Source organism: Diplotaxodon limnothrissa, linkage group LG17 (genome assembly GCF_057381915.1).
Source record: "Diplotaxodon limnothrissa isolate DT_005_m linkage group LG17, D_limnothrissa_male_GT1.1, whole genome shotgun sequence".
Classification (NCBI taxonomy): Eukaryota; Metazoa; Chordata; class Actinopteri; order Cichliformes; family Cichlidae; genus Diplotaxodon; species Diplotaxodon limnothrissa.
This window is the reverse complement of record NC_140612.1, coordinates 21,188,154-21,206,105: the sequence shown is the minus strand read 5'-3', so window position 1 is coordinate 21,206,105 and position 17,952 is coordinate 21,188,154. Positions and strand designations below refer to the sequence as shown.

The window sequence follows — 17,952 nt, the reverse complement described above, 5'->3', positions numbered from 1 at the left end:
GCCGAGAGGCCGGGGGCACCCCACCTCCAAAGGGGCCCGAGCGAGCCCCAGGCCCCAGGCCCCGACAAGCGGCCGCCAAGGAGTGAGCCGGTGTGTACCCGGACGCCCACCCCCAGACACAAAGAACCACCAACACACCGACACCTGAGGGAGTCCGCCACCGGCAGGGGAAGTGGTGGTGGGTGGAGATAGGCCAAGAGTTATTTGTTTATGCTACGATTTAGCTCAGGAAAGGAGGGTTTTTTCTTCCAGTTCAGAGCAGAAATGTTTTTGTTAAGAAACTTGCTGTTGTTTTTTCCCCACAATTTTAATGGTAAGCTAGATATATTTCTACTAATAAAATTAGTCAGCAACAGGGATGAGTCAGTGAGTCAGTTGGGGTGTGAAACATGATTCACGAGTCAGTAAAGTGATTCTCGAGTATTGAGAATCACTTAACTTTTCATGATTTGCACATCACTAATCTGGGGTGCTTTTTCCTTCAGTGGAACAATGGAGCTTCAGGAGGTGCATGAGCGTTAAATGGTCCACTAGCATCATATATTTTGAAGGTTAACATTAGTTAAATTAGCTAGCATAAAGCCAGTGTGTCCAGCTCTGCTATATGTGATGTGTCCAGAGCTTCCAACAGACTCGAGCATCACCTCTGCTCTCTACAGTTAAGTTAAAGTAAAACCTTCACGGGTCTCCAGAAAACAGTAATGAGCTGAAGTAACATGAAAACAAAATTTTAACTCGTTATCTTTAAGTTATGTTAACATAATCCTACTGAAGATCTGCCTGAAAAGTAAGTTCCGTAATTTAAACAGTAACCAAATGCTGTATGAAGTTAATCCAATATTTAACTTTAAACTTCATCACCTAAAAAGGCACCCACAAACCCCATCCTTCCCGAGGTACGAGTTAAGTTATTTAAGGTGCCTAGTTCTGCTGGAAGTTTCTTCTTGATGGTACTTTAATTCTCAAAAAACACTTGCTCACAGGGCATCATATATTTGTCGGGATTTTCTATGTATTATTGTTATTACTTTACTAGGGATGGGAATTTAGATGAATTTAACGACTCTGATACCTTTTTACCGATATCACTTAAGGATTCGATTCCTTATCAGTTCTCTTATTGATTCTCATTGGGTTCTTGCCCGCTCCGCTTTGAGCGTTACCACCATTACTAAGCAGCATATCAAACATTACATTTGTGCAAATTAGGATTAGAATTAGAATTAGAATTCAACTTTATTGTCATTGCACATTGTCATTGTCATTTGGATGCATTTCCTCAGTGTTGGGTCATTACTCAAAAAAGTAATGTAATAATAATAATAATAATAGATTGGATTTATATAGCGCTTTTCAAGGCACCCAAAGCGCTTCACAATACCACTATTCATTCACTCTCACATTCACACACTGGTGGAGGCAGCTACAGTTGTAGCCACAGCTGCCCTGGGGCAGACTGACAGAAGCGAGGCTGTCATATCGCGCCATCGGCCCCTCTGGCCAACACCAGTAGGCGGTAGGGTAAAGTGTCTTGCCCAAGGACACAACGACCAGGACAGAGAGCCCAGGGATCGAACCGGCGACCTTCCGGTTACAGATATTACACAGAACACATTTATTAAAAGTAATGCACTACGCTATTTAATTACTCCAGGGAGAAAAATAGTTGAAAGTGTTAGTTAGCAGAATAATGCCGTTGTTTCTGTCATTGGATGCAGTTTGCAGTTCAACATTATGCTCTTGTCCTTTTGTGCAATAAAAATAAAAGTAAGGTCCACATCCATGCTATGGTAAATGACCTGCATTTGTATAGCGCTTTTCTAGTCCCTAAGGACCCCAAAGCGCTTCACACTACATTCAGTCATTCACCCATTCACACACTGGCGATGGCAAGCTACGTTGTAGCCAAAGCTGCCCTGGGGCGCACTGACAGAGGCGAGGCTGCCGGACACTGGCGCCACCGGGCCCTCTGACCACCACCAGTAGGCAAACACGGGGTTAGTATCTTGCCCAAGGATAATTGGCATGCAGCCAGGAGGTAGCCTGGGATTGAATCACCGACCTTCTGATTAGTGGCTGACCTGCTCTGCCACCTGAGCTACAGCTATAAACTATCCTGCTATTTTCCTCCCTCGATAACTGAAATCAGCTGATAGCAGCGCAAGTACAAGAACCAATAAGCAGTACCGATAGGCAAACAGACTAACGATTCCAAGGAATTTGACTACTAGGAACGGTTCTCGTCGATTCCCATTCCTAGTCTTTAACTTACAACACAGCACATTGAAGCGACTGCTGTTGTGATTTGCCACTATACAAGTATAACTGAATTGCTAAGCTAAACAGAGCTATCACATCATTTCGCATGGAACATGCAGCTAAATAAACAAATGTTTCTATATACTGAGGTGTCAGAACTCACAGGGAAGGTTGTCCGATTTTGTCTTTATTGGGTAAATAGTTAAGGCATCAAGCTTTGGAAATGCATTCCACAACTTAATTTATTTTGGGTTTAAAAGTCCTGTTTCTGTCCATGTACAAAGGTAGATTTTTCTTTATCCGATTTCAGAATTATTGGGAGTAACCAGAATCTATGTGATATCCACTTGGAATTCTAAATGTCATTTCTATTGTTACATTTTTTATAAATTGTGTTTATAAACACAAAAATGTGACAACTCCATAATGATATTAATAAAAATGGTTTAATATATTAGAATTTTCTTTCTCAGATCAAGTCCATCATTAACTCACTTTGATCTCCCCATCTGATAGTTGATTAGAGTGAGTAAAAGTAAAAACACATTAGGAAGGTTTCTGTTCCTTGCAATTATAATGAGAAGGAAGTGAAGGAAGGAAATGTGAGCAGTGTGCGGAAACAGGCCACTTCCTGTCACAGTAAAATGTTCTGCATTTCTTGAATACAATTAAAGCAAATCAGCTGGTACTACCATAAAACTCAAACTCATGACAAAAATAAAAAATAAAACAAAAAACAAACAAACTTACCTTTGGTTAGATTGTATATGGCCCATGAGAAGAACATTTATCTTCAATCTGAATTTCCCTTCTTGATTTGTTTAAATTGTTATTTATTTTAAATTGTGTTTGACAGGTGATATAGTGATTAAAACCACTTTAAACAGCATCAGGAACAAAGCAGATTCATCCAGGCAAACACTGAGCATCCTCAGGCCTGAGGACATTAATCTTTGGTTTAAAAAAAAAAAAAAATCAATCACATTTTTTTTTGACGTTCATGCTTCCATGGGAAAACAAAAACTTGTAAATTCTCGGGATTCAGTTTTTCTTAATAATTATGGGATACGTGAAAGTTTTATTTAGTTGGCTGAATTTATTTTTGTTTTGTTTTTTTAAACGTCTTTCCTAAAATGGACTACAAAATAAATGAAGCAAATTAAGCAAATGTTGGAACACTTGAGAAGCTTGACATTTGATATAAAAACAAACAAGACACCCCCCGCGCAAAAAACAAAAAAAACAAAAAAAAAAACCAAACCTAAATCCCACCATGCCTTATTACCCAGTGAAAGTTTTTTAACAGGAGAAAGAAGAAACAACTTTTATATCAATAATAACCATGATTGAGTGCGAGATTTACTGAGAGGTATGTTAGAACAATTTCAACTTCCTGAGGATTGTCTTTGCAATAATTTTCAAAAAAAAAACAAACAAAAAAACCAAAAAAAAAAAAAACCAAACAAACACACACAAAAGAATATAAATAATATGGAAGCCAGTTACAACCAGAAATATGATTATAAAAAAACAGACAAAAACTAAAATGAAAAATCCAGACTATACACTTACCTTAAAAAAAATAAAATAAACCATATAAACCAGATTGACATTTTCAAAAGTTAAAAAAAAAAAAAAAAAAAAAGGAAATGTGACAAACAAGCAAAAAGTCACTTTTAAGAGAACATGAGAAACTAATTTTTATTTTGTGCACCAACTTGGCTATTGACTAAATATTTTTGGCTTAAATTGGCTTCCGTACATCGTCAAATACACAATCAAATCATAACCAACATACTCATAACAGTTAAAGGTTTGGGAAATTCTAAATCAACACCAGTTAATTATATTACAGTTATTTACTTTGCATTTACTGGGTAATTTCTAAAGCTGCCCGCTTCTCAGACACAAACTATTTTATCATTTCAGGTAACATAATGCCTTTTACACAAAATACAGATTATATAGAGTGTATTTTTTGGTAACCATTGGGACTCCATACTAGTGTATAAGAGGCTTTAATCTCAGTGCGCTTCTTCACAGTGAAAGCACAGGATGAGTTAGATTAGCAGAGGATATATTGTGGTTACATTTGGGCAGAGATGATGGTGCCTCAGGCGTTGGTGGTAGGTCCGTCCTTCTTGCTGATCTGACAGTAGAGAGCCATGGAGAAAGCCAAGCCGAAAATCTGCAGGAACAACAAATGACTCATTAAAACTTTAATAAAATAAGACAAAAGAAAATATAAAAATGGTAATTGTTAATCTTTGGGTCTCTTCCACATGGCGGGTCTTTTGCCCCATCCCCTTCCCCCTCACCCCCAGCTGGTCGCAGCAGACAGCTGGCGCTCCCTAAACCTGGTTCTACAAGAGGAATCAGGCACCCCCAGGCAACTGTTTTTGTGATTTGGCGCTATATAAATAAAATTGACTTAATGCCAATTAATTAATTAATCTGCTTTTTGCATGTTCTACAATTTTTCTATCAAGAGAAAAAAAAAAAAACTTAAAAATTAGAGTATGACTTTTTATCGAGTGAACTCAAATGTCCCCTGAAGTGATGTGGTGACTGTATGTGTCAGCTCACCAGCAGGATGGCGATGCCGAAGGCAATTCCCAGCACTATCACCATATTCTCCTTCATCAGGTTGACGATTCGGGTGGAGCAGGGCTGCAGGGTGAGAGCAGAGCAGCGTGGGTTATTATGGTTCATTTAACTGTGTCTCAGCGATGAGAGTAAAGTAAGAGTGTGGATTTCTTGTTCAGATATAAAGTGAAATCAGATTCCTGCTGGGATGCTCAATCCAGTGTTCAGCAGTCACAGCCTTACCGTGCTGTAGTAACCTTCTGAGCCACACTCAGCACCGGGGACAGGGGTGGGACTGTTGGTGACGTTGCAGCGACAGGATTCTGGGAATGGATCTGGAGACCAGTCTGTCTTTCCGTTCACAAGACCACAACACTTGAGCTGGGAAGAAAATACAAATAGGATTGGAACTAGTGTAATAGTTCTAGTAAAGCCCTTATTGCTGTTCAGCCTGTCACAATACAGAGGCTTTCCAAAAGTATTTGGCCCCCTTGATCTTTTCCACATTTTGTCACATTACAGCCACAAACAAGAATCAATTTTATTGGAATTCCACGTGAAAGACCAACACAAAGTGGTGCACACGTGAGAAGTGGAACAAAAATCATACATGAGTCCAAACATTTTTTACAAATAAATAACTGAAAAGTGGGGTGTGCGTAATTATTCAGCCCCCTGAGTCAATACTAGAACCACCTTTTGCTGCAATTACAGCTGCCAGTCTTTTAGGGTATGTCTCTACCAGCTTTGCACATGTAGAGACTGAAATCTTTGCCCATTCTTCTTTGCAAAACAGCTCCAGCTCAGTCAGATTAGATGGACAGCGTTTGTGAACAGCAGTTTTCAGATCTTGCCACAGATTCTCGATTGGATTTAGATCTGGACTTTGACTGGGCCATTCTAACACATGGATATGTTTTGTTTTAAACCATTCCATTGTTGCCCTGGCTTTATGTTTAGGGTCAGTCTCAAGTCTTTTGCAGACTCCAAGAGGTTTTCTCCCAAGATTGCCCTTTTTTTGGCTCCATCCATCTTCCCATCAACTCTGACCAGCTTCCCTGTCCCTGCTGAAGAGAAGCACCCCCAGAGCATGATGCTGCCACCACCATATTTGACAGTGGGGATGGTGTGTTCAGAGTGATGTGCAGTGTTAGTTTTCCGCCACACATAGCGTTTTGCATTTTGGCCAAAAAGTTCCATTTTGGTCTCATCTGACCAGAGCACCTTCTTCCACATGTTTGCCGTGTCCCCACATGGCTTGTGGTAAACTGCAAACGGGACTTCTTATGGTTTTCTGTTAACAATGGCTTTCTTCTTGCCACTCTTCCATAAAGGCCAACTTTGTGCAGTGCACGACTAATAGTTGTCCTATGGACAGATTCCCCCATCTGAGCTGTAGATCTCTGCAGCTCATCCAGAGTCACCATGGGCCTCTTGGCTGCATTTCTGATCAGCGCTCTCCTTGTTCGGCCTGTGAGTTTAGGTGGACGGCCTTGTCTTGGTAGGTTTACAGTTGTGCCATACTCCTTCCATTTCTGAATGATCACTTGAATAGTGCTCCGTGGGATGTTCAAGACCTCATAGAGATGCCTCAGGGTTGGGAAACTGACATTTGTCACCATGTATTTACATTGCATCATACCACTGACAGACTTGCAGGCAGTTGAATGCACAGTGCCCTCTGGTGGATGTGTGCAGTATGCACAGTCAATCTCATGACGTGTAGATCTGTATTCAGGCGCAGTTCATCTTAAATTTGATGTCCCAGCATTTTAGTTTATTCCCCCTGGTCATGTGTGAGCAGCAGGCAACTGGTTATTCATTTTTGAGTTACATGTTGGGCTTCAGGAAATGTAAATACAATGAGATACCCTGTATAATACCAGCACATTCAAATACCACAAGTGTGTTTCAAGATTTAGGTTAACTCGTGTATCTGATTGACTGCGTCTAGGAAAGTCTTTCTGTATTACTGAAGAAAAACTGTGTGTGTTAGTTACATCTTTCTGCAGATTCTTCAGGTCACTTTTCACCGTGTCAGGTTGTTTTGCAAGTGGCAACATATCTTTCAACTGCTTGTTCACCCAGTCTTCCATCTGCAAACAGAAACGCAACTTGACGTTTGAGCCTCATCAAAAATAAAATTAAGTAGTCACATAGTCGCTATTTTTACCTTATTCTGGCTCACAGCTCCTGCGATGCCTGCTGCCACCAGGAGGATGAAGATGATGAGAAGGAAGATGAAGAACTGAGGGAACACACATGATATAGATCAACAATTTTTGTAAGACTTGCTGAGGCGAAAAGTTAAGCAAAATGTGTGTTCTGTCCACCTAAAGTTCACACATCTTTTTAATCGACAAAAACATTTGTGTCATAGTAACAAACCAACATATTTCAGTTTTTTAATCTTACAACTTAGCTGAAATAACTTCAACATAGATAGAAACCCACCAGCAGTTGGCAAAAGTTTCAGTTACTGAACATCAGGTATGTGTGTCGGTACAATCCCTCAGTGTAGGTTTCATTAACTAAGTAATGTGTTTTGCTTCGCCTCCCTCCAAAAACATTCCCAAAATAATCAAAATGTGATGCTCACCAGCAGCAACATGCAGCGGCTCTCTCTGTAGGCTCCACAGCAGCCCAGGAAGCCGAGAACCATGATGATCGTGCCGATGGCAATCATCAGGTTGACTGCAGGGAAGTACTGATCGGTGATCTGTGGACAGATGAGGTGGAAGTCAAAGGCAAAGTCAAAGGTTGATCTAAAGTTTTAAAAGCACCTATATGTGTTAGAGAGGATGTTGAAGTTTGTCTTTATGGAATAGTTTACGTGTGATCAGAGAAAATGTGATAAATGTCTGAGTGACAGATGGAAAAATACACAAGGATAAAGGCAATGTGAAGTGAGTGCACGTTTCAGATGACTGGTCCTGGTTGCTGACCATGAGAGTAGCTCTGATGCGATACATAAAGCTCTGAAGGCAAAGCTGGAATCACAGTAAGTTTTATTTACCACATATTCTCCCTGAAGAATGAAACAAAGTCACCTTTTGAGTGTTACCACAGATGATATAAACACAGTAAAGACTTATTCTTGTATGAGAGGTCCACACATCATCTGGAATCCATTGAAGAGACCCACTGTCACACCACTATACTACACCATCGCCTGCACAAAGCCTTAGAACATGCACTTCTGTGCTCATCTATGCAATACTGCAGTCTCTTTAAAGTCCATCACTGGCTCACCTGGTTTCCACCCTTGCTGACTCTCAGGTAGATGGAGACGGCTAGGATGAGGCAACCGCTCAGCTGGAGGGAGAAGAAGATGGAGATTAACCGAATGAGCCAATTTTACAGAATCTGGCGACATCTGGTGGTGAAACTCTGCAATAACAAAATAGACATTGTGACATTTAACAAGCACTTCAATCCTCCCTGGAGGAAAAAGCTCTAAAGCTTACCTTTAACATCCAAGTCAGGGGAAAGAAAAGTTTTCAGAATTTGTAATGCATGGCAATATTTCCAGGTATATACACATGATAATATTTAACATGGGGCAGACAATTACCAGCAGGAATAAAATGGACACATCTACTCAAAGGTGACTTTCTTGTAAATACAAGATTGTTTGTGTAGTGTTGCTGAAATTGCTTATTTTGGTGCAAATGACGAAAAAAAATTATTATTTTTTTTAATATCTACCTTTTAATGTTTTAATTTTGATTTTCTGATTCTGCCATTATCAATGTCCTCCAGTAATGAGAGTCAAAGCTATGCAGCAGCATCACATTTAGACATGACACAGCACTGCCTAATCATGTTAAAGTAAAAATTACAACATTGTCCTTTATTTTCATCAATCATACTGATTAGAATAAGATTAATACATTTAAAATACATTTGATAAAAATCATAAGAGAACACTTACAGAAGGAATAGAGGGACAGAGTCCAAATAAATAAAAATCAATAAATGGTTTGACTAGGGTTACCAAAACATCTACCAGTTACCATAAGATCCTTTGTCACATCCAGCTTACTTTGAGCTGCCGCCCCCCCAAATAAATAAATAAATCTGACACTTCTCATGTTTCCAGAGTTTTTTATGTGAGGTCCTGATCACATGTGCATAAGTAAGCAGAGATTGTCACAGCTGTGAACCAAATTAAGCCACATCTGTCTGGTTAGTTTGATAACGTTCGCCGCCAACCACATATTTCTAACTGAAGAACAGGGAGATGGGACTGAGCAAAAAGGAATGAAAAAACCCTTTTACACTCCAACAAAAGAGGTGTGTGTGTGTGTGTGTGTATTTTTATTTTTTTTTCAGGATGCAACACCTCAAACTGCACCTGAGATAACAGCTAGTAGTGTTATCTCCCTGGTACTGATCTGTGTGGACTGTGTCTAGGATTTAGGCGGCTGGAACAAACATTGCTCAAATATCTCTAAAAGTAAAACCCTGGTTAACTTTAAAAAGGTCACAATTAGTGATTTAAAGTTACAGTCAGCTCTTTCCCTGTGCACGTGTTCTGGGTCAGTTCCTCGAAAACATGCCCAGCTGGGGGAAAGTAGATTTCCGTGATTAAAAAGGTCACAGATATACAGCAGGGTCAGGTTCCTAGTCAATCACAGGAATGTTAAGCAGCAGCATAGCATTGACTTCCTAGATCGTCTGTTTCCTATAGTACATTTTGTACACTGAAAAACACATTGAGGTTGTTTTCTCCTTGTGGCTACAATTAGATTTAAAAGAAAAAAGATGGACTTTCAGATGAAGTCGGAGGGGCGTGCTCATTTCTAAGAACAAAGTCATTAAAAAGGTCATAACGGCAGGAAGGACACACACTTCAAGTTCTTTATGGGGAAACCTTTTCTGCACAAACATTTTCTATACTGAAAAGTGTTTGAGCATTTAAAATATTCTCATATTCCCACTCATAAAGCATTTTAGCTGTAACCCCTGCATATTGACACACAAAGTCATTTAATTCACTTAAAAAGTAAAACTGGTGATTAGAAGCAGTGAAAGCTTGAGAAGGTTTACAGTTTTGTCAGATTTGGGCTGCTGCTTTCCCCTTTTAAAATCATTTTGTTTGAAAATCTGTGACGGGAGAAGTCTTGACCAAGTGCACAGAGGAAAGCTGTACAGATCATTATGAGATTAACAAAAATGACAAACTCATAACATATGCAGAATTAAAACAAGTCGGAGCTCCTCAAACCCCCCCCCCCAAAAAAAAAAAAAAAAAAAAAAAAAAAAACAAAAAAAAAAAACGCTCTGTGTCATTTCCCGTGCTTTCAATCGTCCTCGATATCACACACAAACAAGTCGTAGACATCTTTTGGGCAGATTACAGCAAAGTGACGTTCAGTCTGGTTTAACAACAAACAAAACCCTGCTGATGGCGATACTGCCCGAGGTGAAACATAACAAAACTCAGTTTTTGGACTCTACATTTGCTGTTGAGACATCTGCCCTCATGTAGTAAAGAACGAATAGAGGCCAAAAACACAGACGTGTCCCACCTGCAGAGTCAGACATTTGGTTCTGGGTCTCACAACTTCCAGGAGAGTGTGTGCAAATCAGTACCGATAACTGGGAACCGTCCTTTGTCAGGTGAGTGGGCGTGCAGCACAGGAGTGTTTCACCTGCTTTATCAGTGGAACAACACACCCAAACAAAGTCATTGTTTTCTTTGGGAGGCGTTGGCAACGGTTGCAGGGGATCATCACAGCACATACACGCAGAGAGACTTTCTGTTAGGAGAAAACCTGCAGAGCAACATGCTATCAGAGACAAACCCGCCCCAGGGAGCAGCGGAAATAAAGGCCGAAGCCTATATGAACTATAAACTACGTCAGGAATTCATCCCAACTTATTCTTTCTCACATTTACCACACGATTTCCTCAGGGATTAATAAAGTACTCAGATTCTGATTTAAAACCTTTTTAACCACAACCCACAGAGGCAGACACGTGGGGCCCTCTTAGCTCTGTTAATGTAATGGGAAACCACTGAAGTCTGTTCACGTGTTGTTGTCGTCACACAGTTTTGTCCTTTTTATGAGTAATTTCACGACATGCACAACTTAACCTTTAAGTGTCTTTCAAGGGTAACGTTGCCTGTTAATTATTTACCATTACTCCACCACAACGGGAAAAACCCAACAAAGATTAAGATTAGAGATCCCAGTGACAGGGCGCATGCACACAGGTTAATCTTGACCTCAGACTATTAGTGCTGAATATTATAGAAAAAACAAATACAAACGTCGGTATCATATCAAATTGATACGTGCTGGATCTATGTACTGACATTTTTGTCACTGAAGAAAAACGAGTCAAACATATTCTAGACAAACAAGATCCACCTAGAGTAATTATGTTACGCAGAAAGGTGAGAGGAATTTGGAAGTCCGCAAATCAGAAGTTGTTTCTCATAAAAGCATGACAAAATGTCAACGCGTGGGAGGAAGAGAAGAGAGACATGTGAACACATTTCTCAATGTCAAAGACAAGAAGAATAAACCATGTGGAGCAACTCATCAGTAAAAACATGACAGACTTCTACACTTTAGATTTAGTCTACAGTAATCGTTTGGTATTTAATCGACTCCGACTAAAAGAATTTAGATGGTTAAATCAGGAGTAAAACCAGTGAGTACGTCATGATTGGGCATGTTCCCAAAAGCAAGGAATGAGGGTGGTTAATTCCTTAGCACTGATTCACAGTTGGAGACTCATCGTCATTTCACAACACACACACACACTGCAGTGTGGCTACTAGTAACCACAGAGCTTTGCAATGCCATGTGACCACCGAAACTGTAAACGCCTCCCTCAGTGAGGTCTCCGAGACACTGCTTTAAGTGGACTGTCAAGTCATATCCGATGGTAACCCACCCAAACTTCCAGTTATTTAAGTTTTTTTATTATTATTATTATTATTATTATTCAGGAAATAATGAAGCTCTTCACATAAACAAGGAAGCAACATTTTAAAATGACACAGTACAGTTCCTCTTTTTTACTTGTTCAAACATCCCAACAAAAGGTGACACTTGGACTGATTTGTACAAATGTTGTCTCTGAACTCAATTAAATTAAATTCAGAAAGTGCTCACAGAGAATCAGCTGGATTGGTGGCAAGGATAATAGAGGAAGGACACAAAACAGGCCTCACAGACACAGAACCCAGGGGAGAGCCAGCTGTGTGGCCGTTTTGCATTTGGATCTTCCTCTAGTTCGTCTCTGTGGTCATTCAGGATGTTCTAAATCTCATCATCATCTAATCATTTTTTTACCTTATTCAATCTATAAGATGGAAAAAAAAAAACCCAAAGGAGAGTGGTCACCCATTTTGTGGTACCATATCTGTGCCTCACTTCACCATTATCCACGGCTGGCTTATTAGATTTCCTTTGAAATATTCAGTTCTAGCAGCAGGTTTACTGACAGCTGCTTTAATAATAATGTATACAAGCGTCCTCTTTGTTATGAAAAATACATAAAACATTGATAAAGCTCAACACTAATGCCACTCGGCTCTGTGCCTCTGGTCGGTGCTGAGTGCTGCAGTAATGCTTCCTGAGGGCTGGTCTGCAGTGGTTTCTGTGGCTGAGTGCTGTACAGAAAGACCTTAAAAGTTCCTTGAAGGACAAGGCGGAGTTGTGTTTGAGCAGATAGGTGGTGAAAGAGGATCTTTCTTTGATGTTTCTCAGCAGAGCACAATATGAAAACCAGCATTAAACGAGCTCCACAGAAAATAAGAGGCCTGCTCAACCCTCGCCACCATCATTAGGTAAACACATCACGTCCGCTGAGTGGCTGTAATTAAGTTGGGATCGATTTGACTTCAGTTCTGGGAATCTGAGAGAAGACCTGAAAATAACCACAGCAGGCTGCAGGAGGAAACCTTTCAAACAGGACGCACTGCTTGATGAGGATTACAAAATGCCAGAAGCTACATGCATGAGTTTATGACCGAATAACGTTTAAACCTGCGAGCAAACACACACACACACACACACACACACACACACGAGATGAACATGATAACATGCTTCTGCTTGTTCTGACTGGCTGTGCTCCAAAGACAATGACGTATCCGACTCGTCAGGCTGTAACGACAGAAATGACTTCATAACTGGGCCACTCGGCCAGACCAACACGTTCTTACTCCTTACGCGTAATATTTTACGCTAGGTGACAAATCGCCAACATTTTACGCTTTCGGATACCCAACACGTTCCTAAATGACGAGATTGTAAAAATGAGAAAACACAAGAACCGCTTGGACTCAATCTACACATGTTCGTTCATTTTCTTAAAAACGCTTTGGAAAACACAATTTTATGTCATTTCTGTGCTGGTTAAGGTTAAGAATAGGGCTGGAACGTGTATTACCACGGGACTGTCCTTCCACTGGATTTCACCCACAACCCGACGCGTACCATAAGAACGCGGAAGATAACCTTTGCGTTCCTCAGGAACACCGCGGGACGCAACAAAACCTCGGTATGGTACGCCCCGGGAGTGAGAACGGGCTGGCCAGACGGATACAAGTGCAGATCATGTACAGCATATGAAGCCAGCTTTATGAGCAGTGTTCATCATCTTACACCATAATCTAAAAACCCACAGATTTCACTGAAACTACGGTCTGCTGACACACCTGAAGTGACTCAGAAGACAATAAGACTTGCAGTCATTTATTTCACACAGTTTAATCTGCCTGATCTTCAAACTGACGATAAAATTAAATTGTCAACAGCCTTGGCTTTCATTGTCAAACAAAGACCAGTTTAAAAAATAAAAACATGGCTTAGCCATTGAAGTCACTGAAGAAGTTTTTTAGATCTGGATTCTCTCTGAAGGCCACCAGGTGGTGACAGCTGTGGTTTCAAAAAGACTTCGAGGCCTGAAAACGTTTATAGGAAACCTGAGTTTTTGACCAGACTTCCGTGAACAGTTTACTGCTGGGTTTATCTGCATGGTGATGCTGAAGAAAAAGTCTGTTTTGTAAATCTTGATCACGTCATGGTTGAAAAATTATGGTTATTTGTGCTGTTCTCATTGACTAACAGCACAATTCGCTTGTTGGGGAAAAACTTCACAATTACATGTGAAGTCAGACTAAGATTTACGTTTCCAGCACACCAGCGTTTGTAGTTTTGGCTCTGACGGGGAAAACAAACTCTTGCCTTGCACAAATACGTGCTCTTAAAGTCTTTAAAGTTTTTAGTGGGAGCGGCAACTCAAATACTTCAGCTCCAAAGCTGATAAAGGCCTTCCATTGTTCCGCCTACAAAAAAAAGAGATAATGTATGTTTCCTGCCACCACCAGGTTGGTGTTGAGCAACAACAAAAATTACTCAGTCAAGCTACATGTTGGGCTCCTAGCAGCACAGAATCTGTGGGATGGAGCAAACATTGCTTAGAAAATATGCAAACAGTGCTTTTTAGAAAGACTTCAGTGAACCTCCAAAGACCTACAAACAGCGATGTTTAAAAACAAACAAAAAAACAAAAACATCCAGGGAGCGCCATCATGCTGAATTGCTCAACTCAGGGGCGGAGGGGACAGCCATGCCCAGAAACTGAACAAATACCTGTTTGTGAAGCCAGAAAAATCTGATACAACCAGTTTTACTCAATTGATGGAAAGACAGAGGGAGGTCAGGACACACAAAGAATGCAGAAAAGGGAAAGACTGGGGGTTAAAGAGACCAAATTTAAGAAAAATCTTAATCAAGTTAGAAAAAGTAGAAATATATTGGAAATAAATAAATAGATAAATAATAACTTTAGTATTGAAAGTTGCATCACAGCTTCCTAAACCAGCATGCCACACCTACTGTGCCAGTTGTCAAACTGATTTAGGGACGAGGCCCAAATTAAACAAACTGAATGCTTCAAACACAAATCAAATAAAACCGGCAGGTTTGCAAACTTTTAAATCAGACTCAGTTGAAATCTGTTGAACAGCCTCAAAAACTCAGACGCCACCTGCAAACACCTGCCCAATCCATCACCTGTGAATAAACTGTAAGAACTCAAGTTGTCTTAAATACTCACCCAAAAAAGAAGGTTGAAGAAGAAGAGAAGGTATTTGATACACTTGTTAACAGCCATGGTTTTTCCCTCGATTCACGTCGACCGCCTGCTTCAGAGGACTCGAGCTTCCTGCACAGTGAACACACAGTCTGTCAGATCAGTAAACACACGAGCCTGCTCTACTGTTTCCACCCATTCAGGGTGTGTCCCTCACTGCACCCTCCTCCTCCTGCTTCCACATCTCCTCTCTCTTTTCCTCTTTTTTTTTTTATATTTTCATTTTCCCTGCAGGATTCCCTCGTTTTTTCCCCCACCAGTTTACTATAATCAGATAAAATTAAGATCAACATATGGAAAGAGCTCATGTTTAAACTCACTGCTCGGCTGAGACGAGAATCTGAATGATACTTCAACAACTAGGATAAAGGAGGATAAACAAACTGTTTCACTTCATCCGTAAGTTCTGACTTCTGATAAGTCAACTGCTGTTGTATGGATAGATGTGTTCAAACATTCACATCCATCTGTATCAGTTTTATACTTGTAAAGCAGCATCCGATGATCTGAATGATCTTCTGCCCGACATCAGCAAAACCAGCAATATAAATCTGACTTTACCCAAGAAGAAGCCACTAAGCCAAAATTCCAGCAAGATTAATGGGATTAGTTTAAGCATGAGAAGGTTCTTTAGTCTTAAATAACCTGTAACAAAAGCCAGAAAATCCTGATTAGGTGGCTTTCAGTTGCAGGGATAATACAGTGGGTGTTTCTGATTCCAGCTGCAGGACTTTTTTTTTTCTTTTTAGGTGGGTGGGTACGGAAAGCGACAACCTAGCTTCTCTGGAGTTTCCACATTTTACCAAGCTTAGAGGCTGCTTGGTACATTTTCACTCAAACATAAACTCCTGAACCCTCACAAAGTCATTTCCCCATCAGCGGAGCCTGGTTTCAGGGTAAAATCAGATCACCAAACCACAATTTAGACCCCGGTTCTTTTATACATAGTTGAAGACACCAGGCCACCACACTGAAAAGTAAACTTATTTCAGGTTCTTGTTTCATTTGTTTGTGTGCCCGAATTTGTGCATAGTGTTCCTCCTGGTTCCTCTATCACACATCTGACAATAAATGAGAACAAAGCAGCGAGCTGCAAATTACACCTCAGTGTAAACCAGCAGATGGCAGATTAATCATTCACATTACCTTCTGTTTCCGTTCTGTCATTTATTCACTCACTCACTCAGGCCTCTCCCAGGTACACTCTATTCCCCAGGCTTTCACTCCTCACCTGTTCCCAGTTTCCCAATCAGTGCACCTGCCTCCTTGTACCCGATTACCCCTCCAGGATTTCTCCAGTCACTGTTGGATTTTCTGTTCTACCCTAGTGAGTCTTTCCCTCTGGTTTTGACCTAACACCCACACACAGAGGTACAACTTATTTTCTCACTCATCTCAGAATCAGCCACCTTATGTGTCAGTAGATTATTACACATATTATCATCACAACTATTTTAACCTTTTAGTGTAATTTAAAAAGTCCAAATCATTCCCAGCTCACCTTTAATTTTCAGCACCTGTTTGGGCTTTTACCAAACATCAGGTTAAGTTAAAAGTAGAATGAAAACAAAAAAATGGAGACTTGGGATAAAACCGCCTCATGGTCACTGTTTCAGCAGTTAGAGAGGTGAGGCTGACATGGTTTGAACATGTGTTGAAGAGGGATAGTAGATATACTTGGCAAAGGATGATGAGGATGAAGCTGTCAGGCAGGAGGAAAAAAGGAAGACCCCAGAAGAGGTTCATGCAGAGGGTAAGATTCTGGCAACAGGGTGAGATGGAGGCAGATGATCCGCGGTAGTGACCCGCGGATCATCCCCTAAAGGAAGCAGTGGAAAATGGAAGAAAACGATAAACTAATGGCCTCTCAGACTGGTATTAATTTCCAGCAGACAGTGTAAAAATTAACTAACTACAATCACTTTCACTTTATATTACTATAATATAAACTACTATAACTATACATACTGAAAAAAACCCCCACAAAAATAAAGAATTTCCTCAATATATGCAAACAGATACTTTGCATATATTTGTATATACTGTTGGTGTTAGAATGAAAACACCAACAGTCGAAACATATTTAAAGTTTTTATCAAACCAGCTGATTCCTTTAGAAGAAGGGCATTCAATGTGTAGTGAATCATTAGCCTATTTTAATCTTATAGAGTATGAATGAATTAAATAAAAACTAAACATAGTTGTTGAGAAGTTCTGTCAGTAAAATGTGCTTTTAAGTCGCCATCTAACGGCAGCTGTATGAAAATACAGCAGAGTGAGTGCACACCTGTGTAACTCCAGCTTCCCCTTCACTGTCTGTGAGCTCACAGATACCCTCACACCTGTGTCTGGTCATTGTTTCTGAAGGTTCTGAGTATCAGGGGCTGAACTAGAAGGGTGGCATGGGGTAAGTGCCACCCCAAAATGATCTCTTACCATCCCAAGTGCCACCCTAGTTTTGCATATAACAGTGTTGTTTATTAAAATAAGATAGCATTAACACTTTGAGCGTAGTTACAGTTAACAGTGAATATAAATGCTAAAACTGAATATATTGCATAGTGTAACCCCCCTCCACCATTAACAAATGGTTCAGCCCATCGCGCAGACCGTTTTTTTTTTTCTTCTTTTTTTCCAGTAGTAAGCTATGGAAGCCCGTTTCCGCCACTAAAAAAAAAAAAAAAAAGATCCATAACTCGAAATTTCGAGTTATCTTTCTCGAAATTTCGACTTATTTTCTCGAAATTTCGACTTATTTTCTCAAAATTCGGACTTATTAACTCGAAATTTCGAGTTATTAACTCGAAATTTTGAGAAAATAACTCGAAATTTCGAGTTAGCGCTGCCAATAAGAAATCTACGTGGCTGATGTCATTTCCTTGTTACCCGGAAGTATATGGCGCAAAGGGGTGCGCACTCAAAACTGGATCGTGTCGTGAGCTGCTGTATTAACAACAAATGGCGCCAGGTTCTTCAGTTTTGAAT

At 40.3% G+C, this 17,952-nt stretch overlaps 1 protein-coding gene across 1 annotated transcript; it reads right to left on the bottom strand.

Moving 5' to 3' along the window:
• Positions 1-4,372: 4,372 nt before the first annotated feature.
• Positions 4,373-14,988, bottom strand: LOC146614954 (tetraspanin-8-like). Its single transcript, XM_085375741.1, has 8 exons — positions 14,932-14,988; positions 8,098-8,160; positions 7,445-7,564; positions 7,019-7,093; positions 6,846-6,941; positions 5,089-5,226; positions 4,846-4,929; positions 4,373-4,447 (listed from the first exon to the last, which is right to left on the bottom strand). The coding sequence occupies exons 1-8, from the start codon at positions 14,986-14,988 to the stop codon at positions 4,373-4,375; spliced, it is 708 nt and encodes a 235-aa protein (XP_085231867.1).
• Between the last annotated feature and the right edge of the window lie 2,964 nt (positions 14,989-17,952).